The sequence below is a fragment of the Otolemur garnettii genome, unplaced genomic scaffold, assembly GCF_000181295.1.
Source record: "Otolemur garnettii isolate 467f Iridium unplaced genomic scaffold, OtoGar3 scaffold00045, whole genome shotgun sequence".
NCBI classification, from domain to species: domain Eukaryota; kingdom Metazoa; phylum Chordata; class Mammalia; order Primates; family Galagidae; genus Otolemur; species Otolemur garnettii.
The window spans coordinates 5,913,134-5,930,467 of record NW_003852440.1 but is presented as its reverse complement, the minus strand read 5'-3'; the positions used below and the strand labels follow the sequence as shown (position 1 = coordinate 5,930,467).

The 17,334-nt window shown below is 33.6% G+C and overlaps 1 protein-coding gene across 1 annotated transcript in view; it reads right to left on the bottom strand.

Annotated features, from left to right (window-relative positions):
- DNAH14 (dynein axonemal heavy chain 14) overlaps positions 1-17,334 on the bottom strand; it is a 554,037-nt gene that overhangs the window by 214,171 nt on the left and 322,532 nt on the right. The window contains exons 45-50 of the mRNA XM_003791010.1: positions 16,361-16,496; positions 11,581-11,642; positions 10,299-10,486; positions 7,183-7,311; positions 5,345-5,482; positions 2,728-2,895 (exon numbers count right to left, since the gene is read on the bottom strand). Of these exons, the coding sequence (XP_003791058.1) occupies positions 2,728-2,895; positions 5,345-5,482; positions 7,183-7,311; positions 10,299-10,486; positions 11,581-11,642; positions 16,361-16,496 (821 nt within the window). The remainder of the gene's footprint in view (positions 1-2,727; positions 2,896-5,344; positions 5,483-7,182; positions 7,312-10,298; positions 10,487-11,580; positions 11,643-16,360; positions 16,497-17,334) is intronic.

The window sequence follows — 17,334 nt, the reverse complement described above, 5'->3', positions numbered from 1 at the left end:
TATTATAGCTCAAGAATATGGGGAAAGAGGAGAGGCAGGGGAGGGGAGGGAGGAGGATGAGTGGAAGGAGGGTGATTGGTGGGACCACACCTATGGTTCATCTTACAAGGGTACTTGTGAATCTTTCTAAATGTAGAATATAAATGTCTTAACACAATAACTAAGAAAATGCCATGAAGGCTATGTCATCTAGTTTGGTGAAAATATTTCAAATTGTATATAAAACCAGCACGCTGTACCCCATGACTGCATTAATGTACAAAGCTATGATTCAATAAAAACAAATTTAAAAAATAGAAAAAAAAGAAGGTATATAAATGATTGACAAAGATAGGAGAAAATGTTCCATAGCACTAGTCATCAGGGAAAAAAAAATTGAAACCACAGTGAGATACTATTGTACCTTTTTCAGAATGAGCATTATTAAAAAAAAAAAAAAGATGTTGGCATGTATCGTATGAAGAAAGAATGTTTATACATTGTTGATGGTTCTCTAAATTAGTATAACCTCTATGGGAAATAGTATGGAGGTTCTTCAATGCACTAAAACTAGACCTACCTTTTGATCTATCAATCTCATTATTGGGTTATCTACCCAAAGGAAATCAAGTCATTTCAACAAAAAAGACACTTGTACCCAAGTGTTTATCACTGCACAATTAACAATTGCAAAAATATGGAATCAACCTAATTGTCCATCACCTGATGAATGGATAAAGAAAATATGATGTGTATGGAATACTACTCAGAAATCAGGCCAGAGAAAGATATAAAGGGCATCCCAACTGGGAAAGAGGAGGCAATACAATATGATCTTTTATCTAGAAAACCTTCAAGACTCTAACAAAAGATTCCTAGAATTGATAAATAAATTCACCAAAGTCTCGTGTTACAAAATCAATGTACACAAATCAGTAGCATTTCAATATATTATTATAACAACAATCAAGCTCAGAGTAAAGTCAAGAATTCAATACCAATTAAAATAGCTATAAGGAAAATAAAATACCTAGGAAAATACTTAACCAACGAAGTGAAAAATCTCTACAAGGAGAACTATAAAAGCACTAATGAATGAAATCATAGATGACACAAACAAATGGAAACACATCCCATGCTCATGGAATAGAAGGATCAACATTGTTAAAATGTCCATACCGACTAAAATGATTTACAGATTCAATGCAATTCTCATTAAAATACCAATGTCATTTTTCACTTGTCTAGAAAAAATAATTCTAAACTTACTAAGGAATGAAAAAAGAGCCCAAATGGCCTAGGTAATCTTAAGCAAAAAGATCATATCTGGAAGCATCACATTATCTAACTACAAGCTACAACAAAGGGCTAAAACAGCTAACTAAAATAGCATGGTATTGGGATAAAGGTAGAGACACTAACCATGGAAACAGAATATAGAACCTAGAAATAAATCTATATGGCTATTACCAACTGATTTGTGACAAAGCAGACAAAAGGATGGGAAAAAGATGCCGTATTCAATAAATGGTGCTGAAAAACTGGATAGCACATACAGAAGAATGAAATAGGATCCTCAATGAAAGAATGAAATAGGATCCCTAATTCTCATCATGTACAAATATTAACTCAAGATGGATTAAAGACATGAAACAATAAAAATTCTGGAAGAAACCAAAGTTCTTCTAGACATTAATCTAGGCAAAGAATTTATGACTAGGACTCCAAAGGCAAATATAGCAACCCAAATAACTAAATAAATAAATGGGACTTAATTAAATTAAAAATGCATCCAACAAAGGGCGACTATCCAAAATCTACAAAGAACTCAACCAGATCATCAAGAACAACAACAACAAAATCCCATTATAAAGTGGACAAAAGACATGAATAGAATTTTTTCAAAGGATACATAAATGGCCAACAGACACATGAAAAAAAGCTCAGCATTACTAATCATCAGGGAAATGCAAATTAAAACCAAATGAGATACTACCTTATTCTTATCAAAATGGCCATTATTAAAAAAACCAAAAATCAAAAGCAAAAGACATTGGTGTGGATGTGGTGAAATAGGAATGCTTATACACTATTAGTAGGACTATAAATTAGTACGACTTCTATGGAAAACACTATAGAGATTCCTTACAGAAATAAAAGTAGACCTCTTACTCAATCCAGCAATCCCACCACTGGGTATCTAGCCAAAGGAAAAGAAGCTGTTAACAGCAAAAATACACCTGTGAATGTACTATCACAGCACAATTCATAATTGCAAAGATGTGAAAACCTAAGTGCCCGTCGGTTGATGAGTGGATACAGAAAATGTGGGACTTATAATTATCATGGAGTATATCTCAGGCATAAAAGGGAATAAAATAATTTCACTTGCAGTAACTTAGATGGAACTAGAAACCATTATCCTAAGGGCAGTATCTCAGGAATGGAAAAGCAAATACAGCATGTTATCACTCATAATTGAGAGGTAAATACTGGGTATGTATAGTCTTAAAGTGGTATAAAGGACATTGGAAATTAAGAATGGAGAACGTGGGAGGTGGGTAAGGGATAAAAACTTGCTATTGGGTGCAACATACACTGTTCTAGTGATGGGTACACTAACAGCTCAAACTTCAGCATTATACAGTTCATTCATGTAACAAAAACACTTGTACCCCCTAATATCCTGAGATAATAATTGTAAAAAAAGGAATACAAAGTATCTAGAGAATTAATTTTGGAACAAACCTTAAACAAATCTCGAAGATTAAACATGTAGTGACATTTTGTTGGAGTTGGTAACATATTCTGACGTACTTGATGGTATATAGCTAGGCAGCAAGATATTATCTGAATTGTACTTTTCTGAACATCAGCTGTGAAGTTATTGGTGGAGAAATACGTTCCCAAGTGAATCTTTAAAAAGAAATGCTATAAATTAGTTTGTCCAATATTTTAAGATAGACTATTTCTGGTTACACTTTACCAAAAAGCAGATTTTTTTTTTTACCATAATGTAGGACTAATTTCAGTAGAATTATTAAAAGTAAAATCCATTTAAAACAGGATAGTGCGCCTGAAAAGGTAAGCTGAGATGCTCCTCTCTCCGCTGTTGCATTTCCTGGAGGCCTTATGTTTCTTGGTTGCAGCCTCTGTGACCCTGGTTACCTGCAGGTTCTGGGAGAGTCATTGAGGGGACACAAGGACACTCTGAGAGTCAGGAAATAGGCACTCCATCACCCCAGCACAGAGACAAGGAAAATTAAAAAGAGGAAGAGAGAGGAGAAAGAAGAGGAAGGACGCGAACAAGAAGAAAACACATATGAGTAGGAACAAACAAAAAAATTCTGCCAATATGAAATGCCAGAACAGATCAATCCCCCCCAAGGGATCACAAGGCAGCAATTACAAACGGATTCTGTGGATAAAGAAATTATAAAAATGATAGAAACGGAATTTAGAGTATCAGTGGAAAAAATGATGAAGGGAATTGTAGGGAAACTGGATAACAACCTCATGAAAATTGAAAAATTGCCCTCAGAAATGAATGAAAGACCTGATGAAATAAGAGAGGATATATTTGAGCTTAAGGAATTGAAGGAGTATTAAGGGAAGGGAACACTTTTACACTGCTGGTGGGACTGCAATCTAATACAACCTTTTTGGAAGGAAGTATGGAGAAACCTCAAAGAACTCAAACTAGACCTCCCATTTGATTCTGCAATCCCATTACTGGGCATCTACCCAGAAGAAAAAAGTTCCTTTTATCATAAGGACACTTGCACTAGACTGTCTATTACAGCTCAATTTACAATTGCCAAAATATAGAAACAGCCTAAATGCCCACCAAACCAGGAATGGATTAACAAGCCCTGGTATATGTATACCATGGAATACTCTTCAGCCATTAAAAAAGATGGAGACTTTACAGCCTTTGTATTAACATGGATGGAAGTGGAACACCTTATTCTTAATAAAGCAACATAAGAATGGAGAAGCAAGAACCCTATGTACTCAATTCTGATATGAGGACAATTAACGACCTAGTACACAGGGGGTGGGGTGGGAAAAGGCAGAGAGAGGGAAGGAAGAAGAGGGGTCAGAGGTTATGGTATGCGACACACCTTTTGGGAATGGGACACAATTATAAGAGGGACTTTCCCTAACAAATGCAATCCATGTTAACCTGGTTCTTTGTATCCTCAATGAATCTCCAACAATTAAAGAAAATATATAGTATAGATATGCATATACATGTGAGATATATGTATATATGTATCTATATCCTGCATGTCAGATTAAATGAGAACAAAAATAAAAAAAAATATGGGTACTTTGCAAAAATAAAATAAAACATGATGGTGGACTATAAAAAGAAATTTTGGTTGTTGCAAACTGGGAAAAATTTCAATTGGTCCAACTTTGATGAATTGTGTAGAAGCATGTGATTGTTCTGCAGGCAATTTATGCTTTACCTCTGTATAAACTAGATGTGTTGGGAATTCTTCCATTTCATTTCTCCTCAGTAGATATTATTAAAAAGAAGTATAAAGTGACAGAACTATCATCTCAGTCTGGAATGGTATATAGGTATATTTTCTTCTAAAAGTTCTGAAATAACTTACTAGAAAAAGGGTTCAACTTGAAATCTAGTGTGATTAGAAAAATAAATCATCCAGTGAGAACAATGAGGAGGTATATGGCATATTTTCCATGTGAGAGTTGTAGCTACAACTTAGATTTTGCTTTACAAATGCAATCAATGTAGCCTGATTGTACATACCCTCATATTAATAAGAAAAAAGAAAAAAAACTTATATGAGATTACCAAATTCTCCAAAATGAATCTTGCGCTTTCTTCTTTATAAAATTTAAAGCTGACTTTTTAAAATCAATTTTTAATAAGCATTTACTAATTTTGATGTAAGTAATCAATAGTTTACACTTGAAAGAAAATCCTGTTTTAGAAGATAGTGTGCCAATCTAGACAGAGGTAATAGTAAGTGTATATTTTACTCTATAACAAAATGAAACGAGCAAATCAACTCTAGCAAAAATCAGGGTGAAGAATGAAGATACTTGAGCTTTATCCCAGATATACTGAATCAAAATCTCTGAGAATAAAGTCCTGAGATCTGCATTTTAAACATGCGTTAAATAGGCACCACATGTGTTTTTTTATGCACAATAAATTATGCTTTGATGTATAAAGACAAATTATAACAAAAGGCCCGAAAGTACAGTCAGAAATAAAATCCACCTTCTTAGGAGAATTTTCTTTCATTATTAGAGGATTTACATTTTCACATAATTGCCCATTTTATAGAATTAATTTTTTCAGTAGAAAATGAATTAGATGTATTACCTTGAAAATCGTACGTAAGGCACCTGGTGAAGGGTGAGGCATTACTAGTATAGAAAAATGTTTGAGAAGACGTGGGCTGACATCATTCCCACCACCTAGAGGAAAACAAGCTGCAACTATTGAGAGATCTTGAATAGTCTGTGGAAAGAATAAAATGGAAGAACAACTAAACATATCTGTAGGAAGTGAACTATATATCTACTTCCTTGCCCCAAATGAACAAAAGCTTTAAAAACATGTAGACAAAAAGATTAAGATTACTATTTACTGCAAAACAAAAATTGCAATGGTAATAGAAATCTATAGCTTTGGAAGTAACCCAACTTAAAATACAATTTCAACACATGTTACTTTTAGGAGGTTTCCTAAATGAGATAGGGAAATAGCTCATTTTTAAAAGAAATCATTGGAAAATAATCAATATTGAGTGTGTCTTCAAAATGGCCAGGATTGGCTTGAGGTGGAAGATGTTTGACTGTTAACAGAATACTACGTAATGGTCATCTGCAATACTACAACATCATAGCTTTCTATCGATGGGTGAAATCAACACAGATAATTTAGTCAACTCACAATAAAGTTCTTTGCATAGCTTTATTTCTGCTTCTGCCCAAGGCCACAGAAATCCCATGAAAGGTCTGCTTTCTGGTCAGTACAGGAAACCTGGCCAGGTATAGCCAGAACCTATTTTCTGCCTTCTCTTTTTTTATAGTTTACTGGATTCTCCCTGGTAGGCTGCATCTGTATTCTTCCTTTCTGCTATCTGAGCTGATGGTACTCACAAGCCAGTGTACCTCGTTTAGCATCAGAGGCTCAAGTTTGCTTGAGATATGAAACTGTAATGCCACCATTTAATTTTACAAATGAGTAACATGAGCCCCAGAATGTCTGAGTGGTAGAGTCAGTTCTGAAACATGTCTTATGATTTACAGAGAAGGAACTAAACAGGGAGAAAAGTGCATTTGCATATTTTTTTTCCCTGAAAACTTAAGCCTACAGTGCATCTTATAAGGGTACATTGAAATTTACTAGGTGTAGAATATAAATGTCTTAACACAATAACTAAGAAAATGCCATGAAGGCTATGTTGACCAGTTTGATGAAAGCATTTCAGATGGTGTGTAAAACTAGCACATTGTACTCCACACATTGGGGGGGGGGTACATGTACCCCAGCACATTGATTGCATTGATGTACACAGCTATGATTTAATAAAAAAAAAGAAAGAAAAAAAAGATTCATAGAAATTTACTTGCCAAAAAATAAATAGTACCTGTGACTAAACAAACAAACAAACAAAAAAAAAAACAAAAAAAAACTTAAGTAATTCTGATTTAGTTCAATGTAACAAAGATAATTTCACAGGATTACCCTCTTGAGAACTGTTTTGATTTTACAATACTTCTATTAATCTTTGATCTATGTTTTTGAAAATAAAGATGTACATGGGGCTTACATAGAGATTAAGGATGTATTTGGTAGGCCACATTTTTAATAGCTTTTCTATAACTCAAGTTTGATGCATTGAAAAATTTGATCAACTATTAATACAGTTAATAATAGTGAGCATTAGACATAGAAACTAAATCTCTAGGACATATTTGCAATTCTTAGTAAGATTTAAACTGATTAAAATTAGAATTTCTGTTTCTATAACCCTCCAGGCCTCAATTGCAAAGATCTAATTGGCTTGGTTAATTTAAGGTCTCAACTTTGCTTAACATGTACATATGGCTAGACTATCTATATTTCTCCCTTTATTCATTCAACATTGCTATAAATATTTAATTCATTATAAGCAACAGTATTTAATGAGAACAAAACTTAGTATGCTGTACCTTCCATACATTTTTTCCAGTTTCATAAACTCCTCCCAAATCTAATAATTGTCTTATCAATTCCAAGGGTGGATCTGCTCCATATCTATCTGTTGTTGACATATTCACATCATCAATGAATATTATAATCTTAAAGACAAAAGATTTTAAAACATATTAATTAGTAAGGTTTAAAATATAGCAAATAATACTTTTCTTTAAATTATGAATTAAGAATATTAATTATGCTATGGGGTAAGAACAAAATTATATATGATGTCTATTTTTCTATTAAAAACTGCAGATCAGGCTTGGTACCTATGGCTCAAGTGGCTAAGACACCAGTCACATACACCTGAGCTGGCAGGTTTGAATTCAGCCCAGTTCTGCTGAACAACAATGATGGCTGCAACCAAAAAAAAAGCTGGGCATTGTGGCAGGTGCCTGTAGTCCCAGCTACTTGGGAGGCTGAGGCAGGAGAATTGCTTGAGCCTAGGAGTTGGAGGTTGCTGTGAGCTCTGATGCCATGGTACTCTACCCAGTACTCAGTTTCTTGAGGCTCTGTCTCAAAAAACAAACAAACAAACAAACAACCCCCCCACCTGCAGATCAGGTGGTGCCTGTAGCCCAGTGGGTAGGGTGCCAGACACATACACCCAGGCTGGGGGGTTTGAACCTAGCCTGGATCACCTAAACAACAATAACAACTACAATAACAATGACAACAACAGCAACAACAAAAACCTGTAGATCAAATATTATTTTGAAAATATGATGTTAGAAAACAAGTTTTTTTTGTTTTTGTTTTTTTTGAGATAGAGCCTCCAGCTATCCCCCTGGGTAGAGTGCCATGGCATCACAACTCACAGCAACCTCCAACTCCTGGGCTTAAGAAGTCTCCTGCCTCAGCCTTCCAAGTAGCTGGGAACACAGGCGCCCGCCACAGTGCCTGTCTATTTTTTGGTTGCAGTCATCATTGTTGTTTTGGCTGCCTGGGCTGGATTCGAACCTGCCACCTTAGGTGTATGTGGCTGGCGCCTTAACCACTTGAGCCACAGGCGCCGAGCCAGAAAACAAGTTTTAAAAATAGAAATTCAACTCACTCTCTATAGATCTATAATAATTACGTCTGATAATAGTTAGAAATGAAATATAACTGTGGCTATTACACTGGAATGTTGCTATTATTCACTCAATATCTATTTTCTAAGTGCCTACTATTGGCAAGGCACTGTTGTGGGTATTTAGCTTTAATTCACATGTACCCTGGTTTGGGAATAAGACTATTATCTGGAATTAGACTTTTAAAATTCTGCTTCAAATGCTGTTGTCATGAACAATAAACAAAACATTCAGACATATTTTTAATTTTTAAACTTGTGTTACTTCCCACCTTTATACTATATGCTGAAGTATACTGATTGTAATCTCTGTATTAGCCCCTTTAGATTGTATTTATTTTTGTAAACCAGGTACTTCTTAGAAAAACATAAATAGCCTTTTGTTTGATCTACTTAATTATCTAATTTGTAACTGTCTGTATTTTTTTTTTAAATTAGGACATTCAGTTTCCGCTCTATTCTATCACAAAGTGACTGAAATTTCTCTTGCTTGCGTTTTCTATTGGCATGATCCTTTGGCAAGCTCTAATATTGTGTTGGTCTGCAAGGGTTCAGGCGTGGTCCTACACAGTGCCAACTGTGGAGGTCAGAGGAGGCCTATATCACCCCTTCCCCAACTCTAAACAGCTTAGCTTGGAGTGATCCTTCTGACTGGGAGAAAAAGAGGGACAAGAATGAGAGACTTTGCCTGGTAATCCAAGAAATTCTCATTTATCATACTCAAGTCCACCAAAGCTGTGTATCTAGGGGTCTGTAAGAGTTGCAGCATTCCTGGGTTTAGGGTGCTCTCTACTGCTGAGTGGCTGCAGTGACTGTAGGCTTAGGTCATAACACTTAATCCCCTTTGAATTCATGGAAAGGTATCTTAAGAAAGTCTTAAGAAGGATGGGTACAAACAAGCCCAGACTGAAAAGATGGAAATAAATACCTAACTGTTCAATGTCCAGACATTGACATATGTCTATAGCATCAAGAACATCTAAGAAGGCATGATTTCACCAAATGGACTGAATAAGGCATCAGTGACCAATTCTCAAGTGCCACAGATATATGACTTGTCATTTAAGGAATTCAAAATAATTGTCTTGAGGAAGTTCAGTGAACTTTGGAATAACGGAGAGAAAAATTCAGAATTCTATCAGAGAAATTTAACAAGGAGCTTAAAATAATTTTAAGAATTCAAGCAGAAATTCTGGAGTTGAAAAATTCAATTTGAAAAACTGAAAAATGCTACAGAGTCTCTCAAAAGTAGAAGTGATCAAGCAGAAGAAAGAACTAAGAACTCTTCTATGAGAAGAAAAAAAGACCAAAGGATGAAGCATATCTACAGGATCTACTAAAAAGTCTCAAAAAAGCAAATCTAAGAATCGCTAAAGAGGATGTGGAGAGAGAGAGATCAGACTAGAGGTTTATTAAAAGAAATAGCAACAGAGAATTTCTAATGTAGAGAAAGATATGAATATTCAGGTATAAGAAAGTCAAAGAATACCAAACAGATTCAGCCCCAATAAAACTACCTCAAGGCATATAATAATCTATCAGTGTGATTAGATTGTTCAATTATTAACTCTTTCAAAATCTCTAAAGTTTACCCAGGTATGCAAAGACTCAGCAAGTTCATCCATATCTTCAGTTAAAATCAAGGACATATGAAGCAAATTCTTAAAAGCTCATAATCGAATTGAGACTCTTGAGTCTGAAGCCATGGTTATAGGAAAAAAATTGATAGAATATACAATCAAAAACAGTTGGCCTCTAAGCAATTTTCCAATTTTTAAATTCAGATTTCACTAGCTTCTTTTGACTTTAATAATTCTGAGTCAGCATAATTCAACACGTTGGAAATTCAGTTATATTGATTGAAAATCAAAGTTTCCATTATAAAGGCCATGTTCTAGGAATATTCACGAGTGTATGTTACACATATCTTTAAAATTAGTGTTAATTAAAATAATTTATCACTTGAACAATATAAGCATGTTATTTAACAGCATATTATTATGGGAGGTGTTTTACCCTGTTGTTTTGTGGTGGTCCAAGAGTATCTTTAGCTCTCCTTATCAACTTCTTAAGAATCTTCTCTTTGGTTTTGGCAGCTGTCATACTGGTGCTAAAATTTATTGAGGAGACTATAATTCCTTCATTTCTATTATTTTTTGAAAAATTTTCATGAGTTGTAACTTCTGGCTTTTTAGTAGCATTATCTATGATCAAAAAAGAAAAACAAACTTAGATCACTTTAAGACTATTTTTGATTGAAGATGTCAAGAAATTTGAAAATTATATAATTTTACTATATTGTCATTTTTAAGAAATTATTCTGATAGAAAGAAAACCAACTTTGGGATATTTCCTTACATTTTCATGGTAAACAGTATCTCTTTGCAATCATAGCCAAATGCAATAGTATGAAAGCTCAGAGAATTCTCTGTTCATCTAAGCATGACAGACCCAATATAACTTAAGATCTAAAAGTAGCAAGCATCTCTGTGCACTAAAGTCATCAAAATGAAGGCATATTCCATAAATGAAGATCATCCAGAGGGTTATTTGGAATGGTGGTATAGCAACTTAAAACAAAAACAAAGTCAAAATCTGCCTCTGGCAGGAATTTTGTGGCCTGGTTTTCTCTACATTTCCACTGTTATCTCTGGGCTACTCCATTTTTTCCCATTGAGAAATGGTGTTGCTGCTCTCAAAACTATTGAGTCAGAACTTTTGAAGATGAGGTTCCTGAAAGTCCACATGTTACTAATGTATGGGATGATTTGAGAACTCCTAGTACTATTTCTAAAAGCAGGAAAGAACAGATTAGAGAGATTGCCTTCTATTACTTCTGGACTTAGTCTATGGTTCCACTGACAAGCCAAGTATCAGCTTTCTGGAAAGTAGATAAATACTACACTACTATAACCATTCCGCTTTTTGAGTAGGGCAGAATAGTTTGAGAGGACACTGGATAGTTTTTCAGAACTTTTAAAATTTTAAATTACCAGTTAAAATCCTCATTTTGCTATTTTTTTTTAATTGTTTGGGATTCATTGAGGGTACAAAGAATTAGGTTACACTGATTGCGGTTGTTAGGTAAAATCCCTCTTGTAATTGTGTCCCACCCCCAAGAGATGTGCCATACACCATGAACTCCCACCCCATTCTTTCTCCCTCTCACCATTCCCTCCTTCCCCTACTCCACCCCCTGTATTAGCTCATCTACTGCCTTCATATTAGAATTCTGTTATTTCTGAAATGACATATATGGTTGAGTTAGAACATTTTGAAACTGTACTATACTGTATACCTGGATCTCCAGCTGGTGTCTTATGAGTTTCAGAAATCAAGATGTTGATATTCTGTTTTAGGCTATTGGAATAAAATGTTTTAAGGATTCAAATTTAGTTTATTTACCATAATAGCTGTATTAACAACAACAATAACAACAAAAAAGAAAGTAACAACATGAGGTTGATTTTACTTCTATTTCCTACAAGAAAACACTTTTGTTTTCTGCTTATGCTTTCACATATAAAATTAGCATCACCATTAGAACTAATATCAAAACTAACACAATATGGGCTTCCTTTAACGAGCAAACTAGGCAAGACTATTAGGAATTTTCTTTGGCTAATAGGCCATTATCTCCCTTGTACCTTTATAAAATGCATTTTGCCTATAGATCATTTGGAAAAAGCTCCATTCACCTTTAATTTGGCCTTGTTTTTAGGTATTTGTTTTTCTTTTTCTTTCTTTCTTTTTTTTTTTTTTTTCAGTTTTTGGTTTGAACCCACCACCTCCAGTACATGGGGCTGGTGCCCTACTCCTTTGAGTCACAGGTGCTGCCCTATTTGTTTTTCTTATGTTTGATTGAAAATATTAAATAGCTATCTTTGTCTATTGTTAAAATTCATTTCAGTTTAAAAATTGAGCATATAGCAAAACATTTTTTCAGACTTCATTATTTATGATATTTAGGTAAAGAATGATTCCTAGCTCATGTCTGTAATCATAGCACATTGAGAGGGCAAGGTAGAGGGATTGCTTGTGACCAGGAGTTTGAGACCAGTCTTAGAAACATAGTGAGATCCTATCTCTACAAAAAATACAAAAAAGTCAGCCCAGATTGAGGCAGAAGGATTGCTTGAGCCCAGGAGTTTGAGGTTGCAGTGATAATGCAAACATACTCTACCCTGGGCATTAGAGTGAGACTCTCAGAAAAAAAAGGGAATATTTTTTGTTGTATTGTATCTTAAATGTTTCGAATATTATTTCTCTGAATTTTAAGGCCTTATTTAAGTGTAGTAGGAAACAATTTCAAATTCAGTAGTATAATAGGGTAGATGATGGTGACTTGGACTAAAAGTAGCATTGGAAAAAGAGAAGTAGAGGAATTTAAGATGTACATGAAAATAGAACAGACTTGACTAGAAGACCTGATGTTGGTAAGGGAAAATGGAGACTCAGGCACTGGGAGGAATCAGATGGGCTCTTAGAGATGGATTGGTGAGAGGAAAGAGGGAATTCAGGAGTGATTCCCAGGAATCAGGCTTGAATTATTTATTGAGATGAGAAACACTGGAAGAAGATAGGTTTGGAAGAAATATTAAGAGTTGACATTTATGAGGTATCCAACTATATGGCATAGACAGTTGGGTATATGAATGAGTCTAGTGATTAGAGGAAAGGGAATCTCTATTTCATCTTCTTTTTCAATTTAAACAATAGCAGCTTTTGGTAGCAGAAATAGAAACAACTTTAAAAATTTTCACTTTTTACTTACCCAATTTATATTCCTTTTTTTTTCCTTTAGGAAGAGACAGACAGAATGACAGAGATAAAGTTCTTTGTCAAGAGTATTTTTACATTTGATAAGAAGGGCATATATCTCTAAGGCAACAAAATCAATATACTGGAAAACTTTACTTGTATGCTTTGGTTGCATTTTTCTTGAATAAAAATAGTTTATACTGGTACTTTATGTTATGTAAAAAACATTGAGAATTTAAATTCAGTTATATTTACATAAATGCAAGAATTCATCACTTATAGGAATGAATCTAGTTATTAATACTTTGGAAAAGTAAATTTTTTCTCAGTAGAAAATCAGAATAGACCAATAATAAGTAAAAAGATTGAATTGGAAATAGAAAGTCTCCTGTCAAAGAAAAACTCAGAAGTGGACAGTTTTATACTGAATTCTACCAACCATGTAAAGAGGAATTAATGCCAATCTTTGTCAAACTCTTCCAAAAACTTGACGTTGAGGGAACATTTTCAAACCCATTTCACAAGGCCAGCCTGATACCAAACCCATAAAAGTACATTACAAGAAAAGAAAATTATAGCCAATATCCCTGATGAATATAGATGTAAAAATCCTCAACATAAGACTAATAAAACCTATTTGACAGCACATTAAAAGAATAATTCACCATAATCAAGTGGGATTTATCTTAATAAATGTGATATATCATATTGACAGAATGAAGGACAAAAGCTATACAATTAATAGCAAAAGAAATATTTTGACAAAATTCAACACTTTTTCATAAAAAAGAACCTCTTAACAAATTAGGTATAGAAGGAAGGTACTTCAACATTACAAAGGGGCATATGTGACAAGCTCACAGTTAACGTCATACTCAGTAGTGAAAAGTGGAAAGAAGTTCCTCTATTATCAGGAACAAGATGAGGATGCTCATTCCCACCACTTCTTTTCAATGTACAGAGGTGGTGAACCTGATGCCTTGGGGCCACATGTGACCTGGTTTGTTTTACAGAACCAATCATTTTAATAAAGGAATTTAAGGGATTTGTTCTGTGAAGTTTGGATTTAGTTAAAGGGCTGCAGGCTCTAGCCAGAAAAATTATGCAAGAAAAGAAATAAAAGCCATTCAAAGAAGAAGTCAAATTGTCTGTGTTGCTGACAACACAATCTTGTATGTAGGGAACTCTAAAGACAACACCAAAAAAGGAAAAAACCCTACTAGAAATGATAAATAAATTCAGAAGATTTCAAGATACAAAGCCTACATACAAAAGCAAGTCACATTTCTATAAGTTAATGTGAATTACCTGAAAAGAAACTAAAAAACAATTCCACTTGTAATACCATAAAATAATAGTTAGAAGTAAATTTAACCTGAAGGTAAAACATCAGTATATTAAAAAATCTAAAACACTGATGAAAGAAATTGACAAAAATACAAATAAGTGGGAATATATCCTGTCTTCACAGACTGGAAAAATTAATATTGGTTAAACATCCATATTACCCAAAGTAATCTATACATTCAATGCAATCCCTATCAAAATTACAATGTCATTTTTCATTTTTATGTGGAACACAAAAGATCCTGAATATCCAAAGCAATCTGGAACAAAAAGAGCAGAGATGGAGGCATCACATTACCTGATTCATAATATATTACAAAGATATAGTAATCAAATCAACATAGTACTGGCATAAAAACAGACGTAATGACTAATGAAACAATACTGAGAGCCCAGAAATAAACCCTTACACTGACGGTCAACTGATGTTCAATAAAGATGCCAAGAATACTCAATGAGGAAAGGACAGTCTCTTCAATAAATGGTGTTGAGCAAACTGGATATCCACAGGCAGAAGAATAAAATTGGACCCTCTCTTATCTCTTACCACATATGAAAACCAACTCAAACTGAATTAAAGACTTAAATGTAACACCTGAAACTATGAAACTACTAGAAGAAAGCGTAGGGGAAAATCTCCACAACATTGCTCTGGGCAATGATTTTTTTTTAGATAACATAATCAGCAAAAGAAAAAGCAGTGAAATGGGATCGTATCAAATTAATAGAGTGAAGAGGAAACCTAAGGAATGGGAGAAAATATTTTCAAACCATACATCTAATAAGAAGATAGAATTCAAAATATACAAAGAACTCAACTCAATAGCAAGATAACAAATAACCTGATTAAAACATGGAGAAAGGACTTGAATAGACATTTTTCAAAAGAAGATATAAAAATAGTCACCAGGTTTGTGAAAAAAATGCTCAATATCAGTATACATCAGGGAAATGCAAATTAAAATTATAGTGAGACACATTATCACTTCAAACCTGTTAAAATGGCTATTATCCACAAGGTAAAAAATAATAAATGCTGGTGAGGATGTGAAAAAAAGAGAATCCTGTACACAGGTGGGGTGAGAATGTAAATTAGTACAGGCATTACAGAAAATAGTATGAAAGTTCCTTGTAAAACTAAAAATAGAGTTACCATATGATTTAGTGATTCCACTTCTTCATTCAGAAGAAATGAAATCTGTACTCTCACATTCACGGCAGAATTATTCACAATAGTCTAGTTATGAAATCAACTTGTGCCCATCAATTGAAGGGATTAAAAATGTAATATAAAATGTAATACATGTGTGTGTGTATATACATATACATATGTATATATAATGAAAGGCTATTCAACTTTAAAAAAGAATGAAATACTATCATTTGCAGCAACATGAACGAACCTGGAGAACATTATGCTAAATGAAACAAGCTCAGAAAAACAAATACTGCATAATCTCACTTGTGAGATTAGAATAGATAGAATAGAGTAGAATAGTAGAAGCAGGGGCTGGGGGTAAGCAGGGAGGAAATGGGGAGATGTTGCTCAAACTTTCAGTTGAACAAGAAGAGTAAGATTTCAATATTTATTGCCCAGCATGGTGACTGTCATTAATAAAAAATATTATATATTTCAAATCACTGAAAGTAGGTTTTAATTGTTCTCAGTACTAAAATGATAAGTGTCTCAGGTGATGGATATGTTAATTAGTTGATATAATCATCCACAGTGCATACATATATCAGAATATGACATTATGCCCCATAAATATATACACTTATGATTTTTCAATTAAAAATAAAAATTTAAATTAAGAAAATCAATGAGAGATTAGGAAAAAGTTTTCATTTTCTCTTTTCAACAATTCTGCATTTTTACATAACAGATTTTCTTTTTAATAACAAGGCACATTTATATAGTACAGTAAACATTTTTACCAAACAAATCAAATTCAGTGCTTAATATATACAACCTTGATTTTTTAATTTCATTATATAATAGGACATCTCCCAAAATTGAGCCATATTTTATATCAAATGCTCCTGAATCCTCTAAGTTTTCAAGCATTTGGTTAATGGCAGCAGTTTTCCCAACACCAGATTCTCCTAAGGGGAAAAGAAGCATTAGGTTAGATTTATAAGCAAGAAGTGACACATTTTAACATATTAAAATAACATTTTCCTTCATCTGAAAATTATATGAAAAATATATTTTTGTTATTCCCTTTCAAAAATATGGTTAAGAGTGGCTAAATTAGGGAGTTGATATGAAACCCTCTCAAGTTGTTGGAATTATTTACATCTTTTACAAAGCTGTAACTCCATGGATTAGGAGTTAGGCATTATTTTGATGTAATGTTCATTTAGGCTTATCATAAACCTTTTTGATTGTATAGCACAATAGAAGTACTCTATAAAATGCAATTCCTTGATTCTGTTTACTAACACAATCTGAGGGAGAAATTTGATGATAAGCTCCTTATTGAACCAGAAGAGGAATTCTTGAGTTTACAATTTGCTAAATATTAAAATCAAAACAAAAATTTCTTAGACCAAATTAGCAACAAGATACAGATTATTTGAGAGTTACATTGCTTGTACTCTTGAATATGGAACTGGGAAAGCAATACTATTGCCACTGGTGATGGGCAACATAAGTTAAAGAATTAGAAAAAGTAATCAATGAATTGAAATATGTGTTAAAGAGTAGGAAATGTATCAAATTACTCCCTTGATAATGGTAAGAGAAATATTTTAATACTGGGTTAAGGACTTGCATATAAATTTAACTAAACCAATGATGTTACCAATTATCACCTCAGTGCAAAGGCTATGGAGGCCAAACATAGATTAATTCAGTAGTTCTACTTCTGTAATTTGCACTAAAGGTAATGCAAAGATAAAAAAGGATTTATAATGTCCTCTATTAGTAAACATGTGGGGA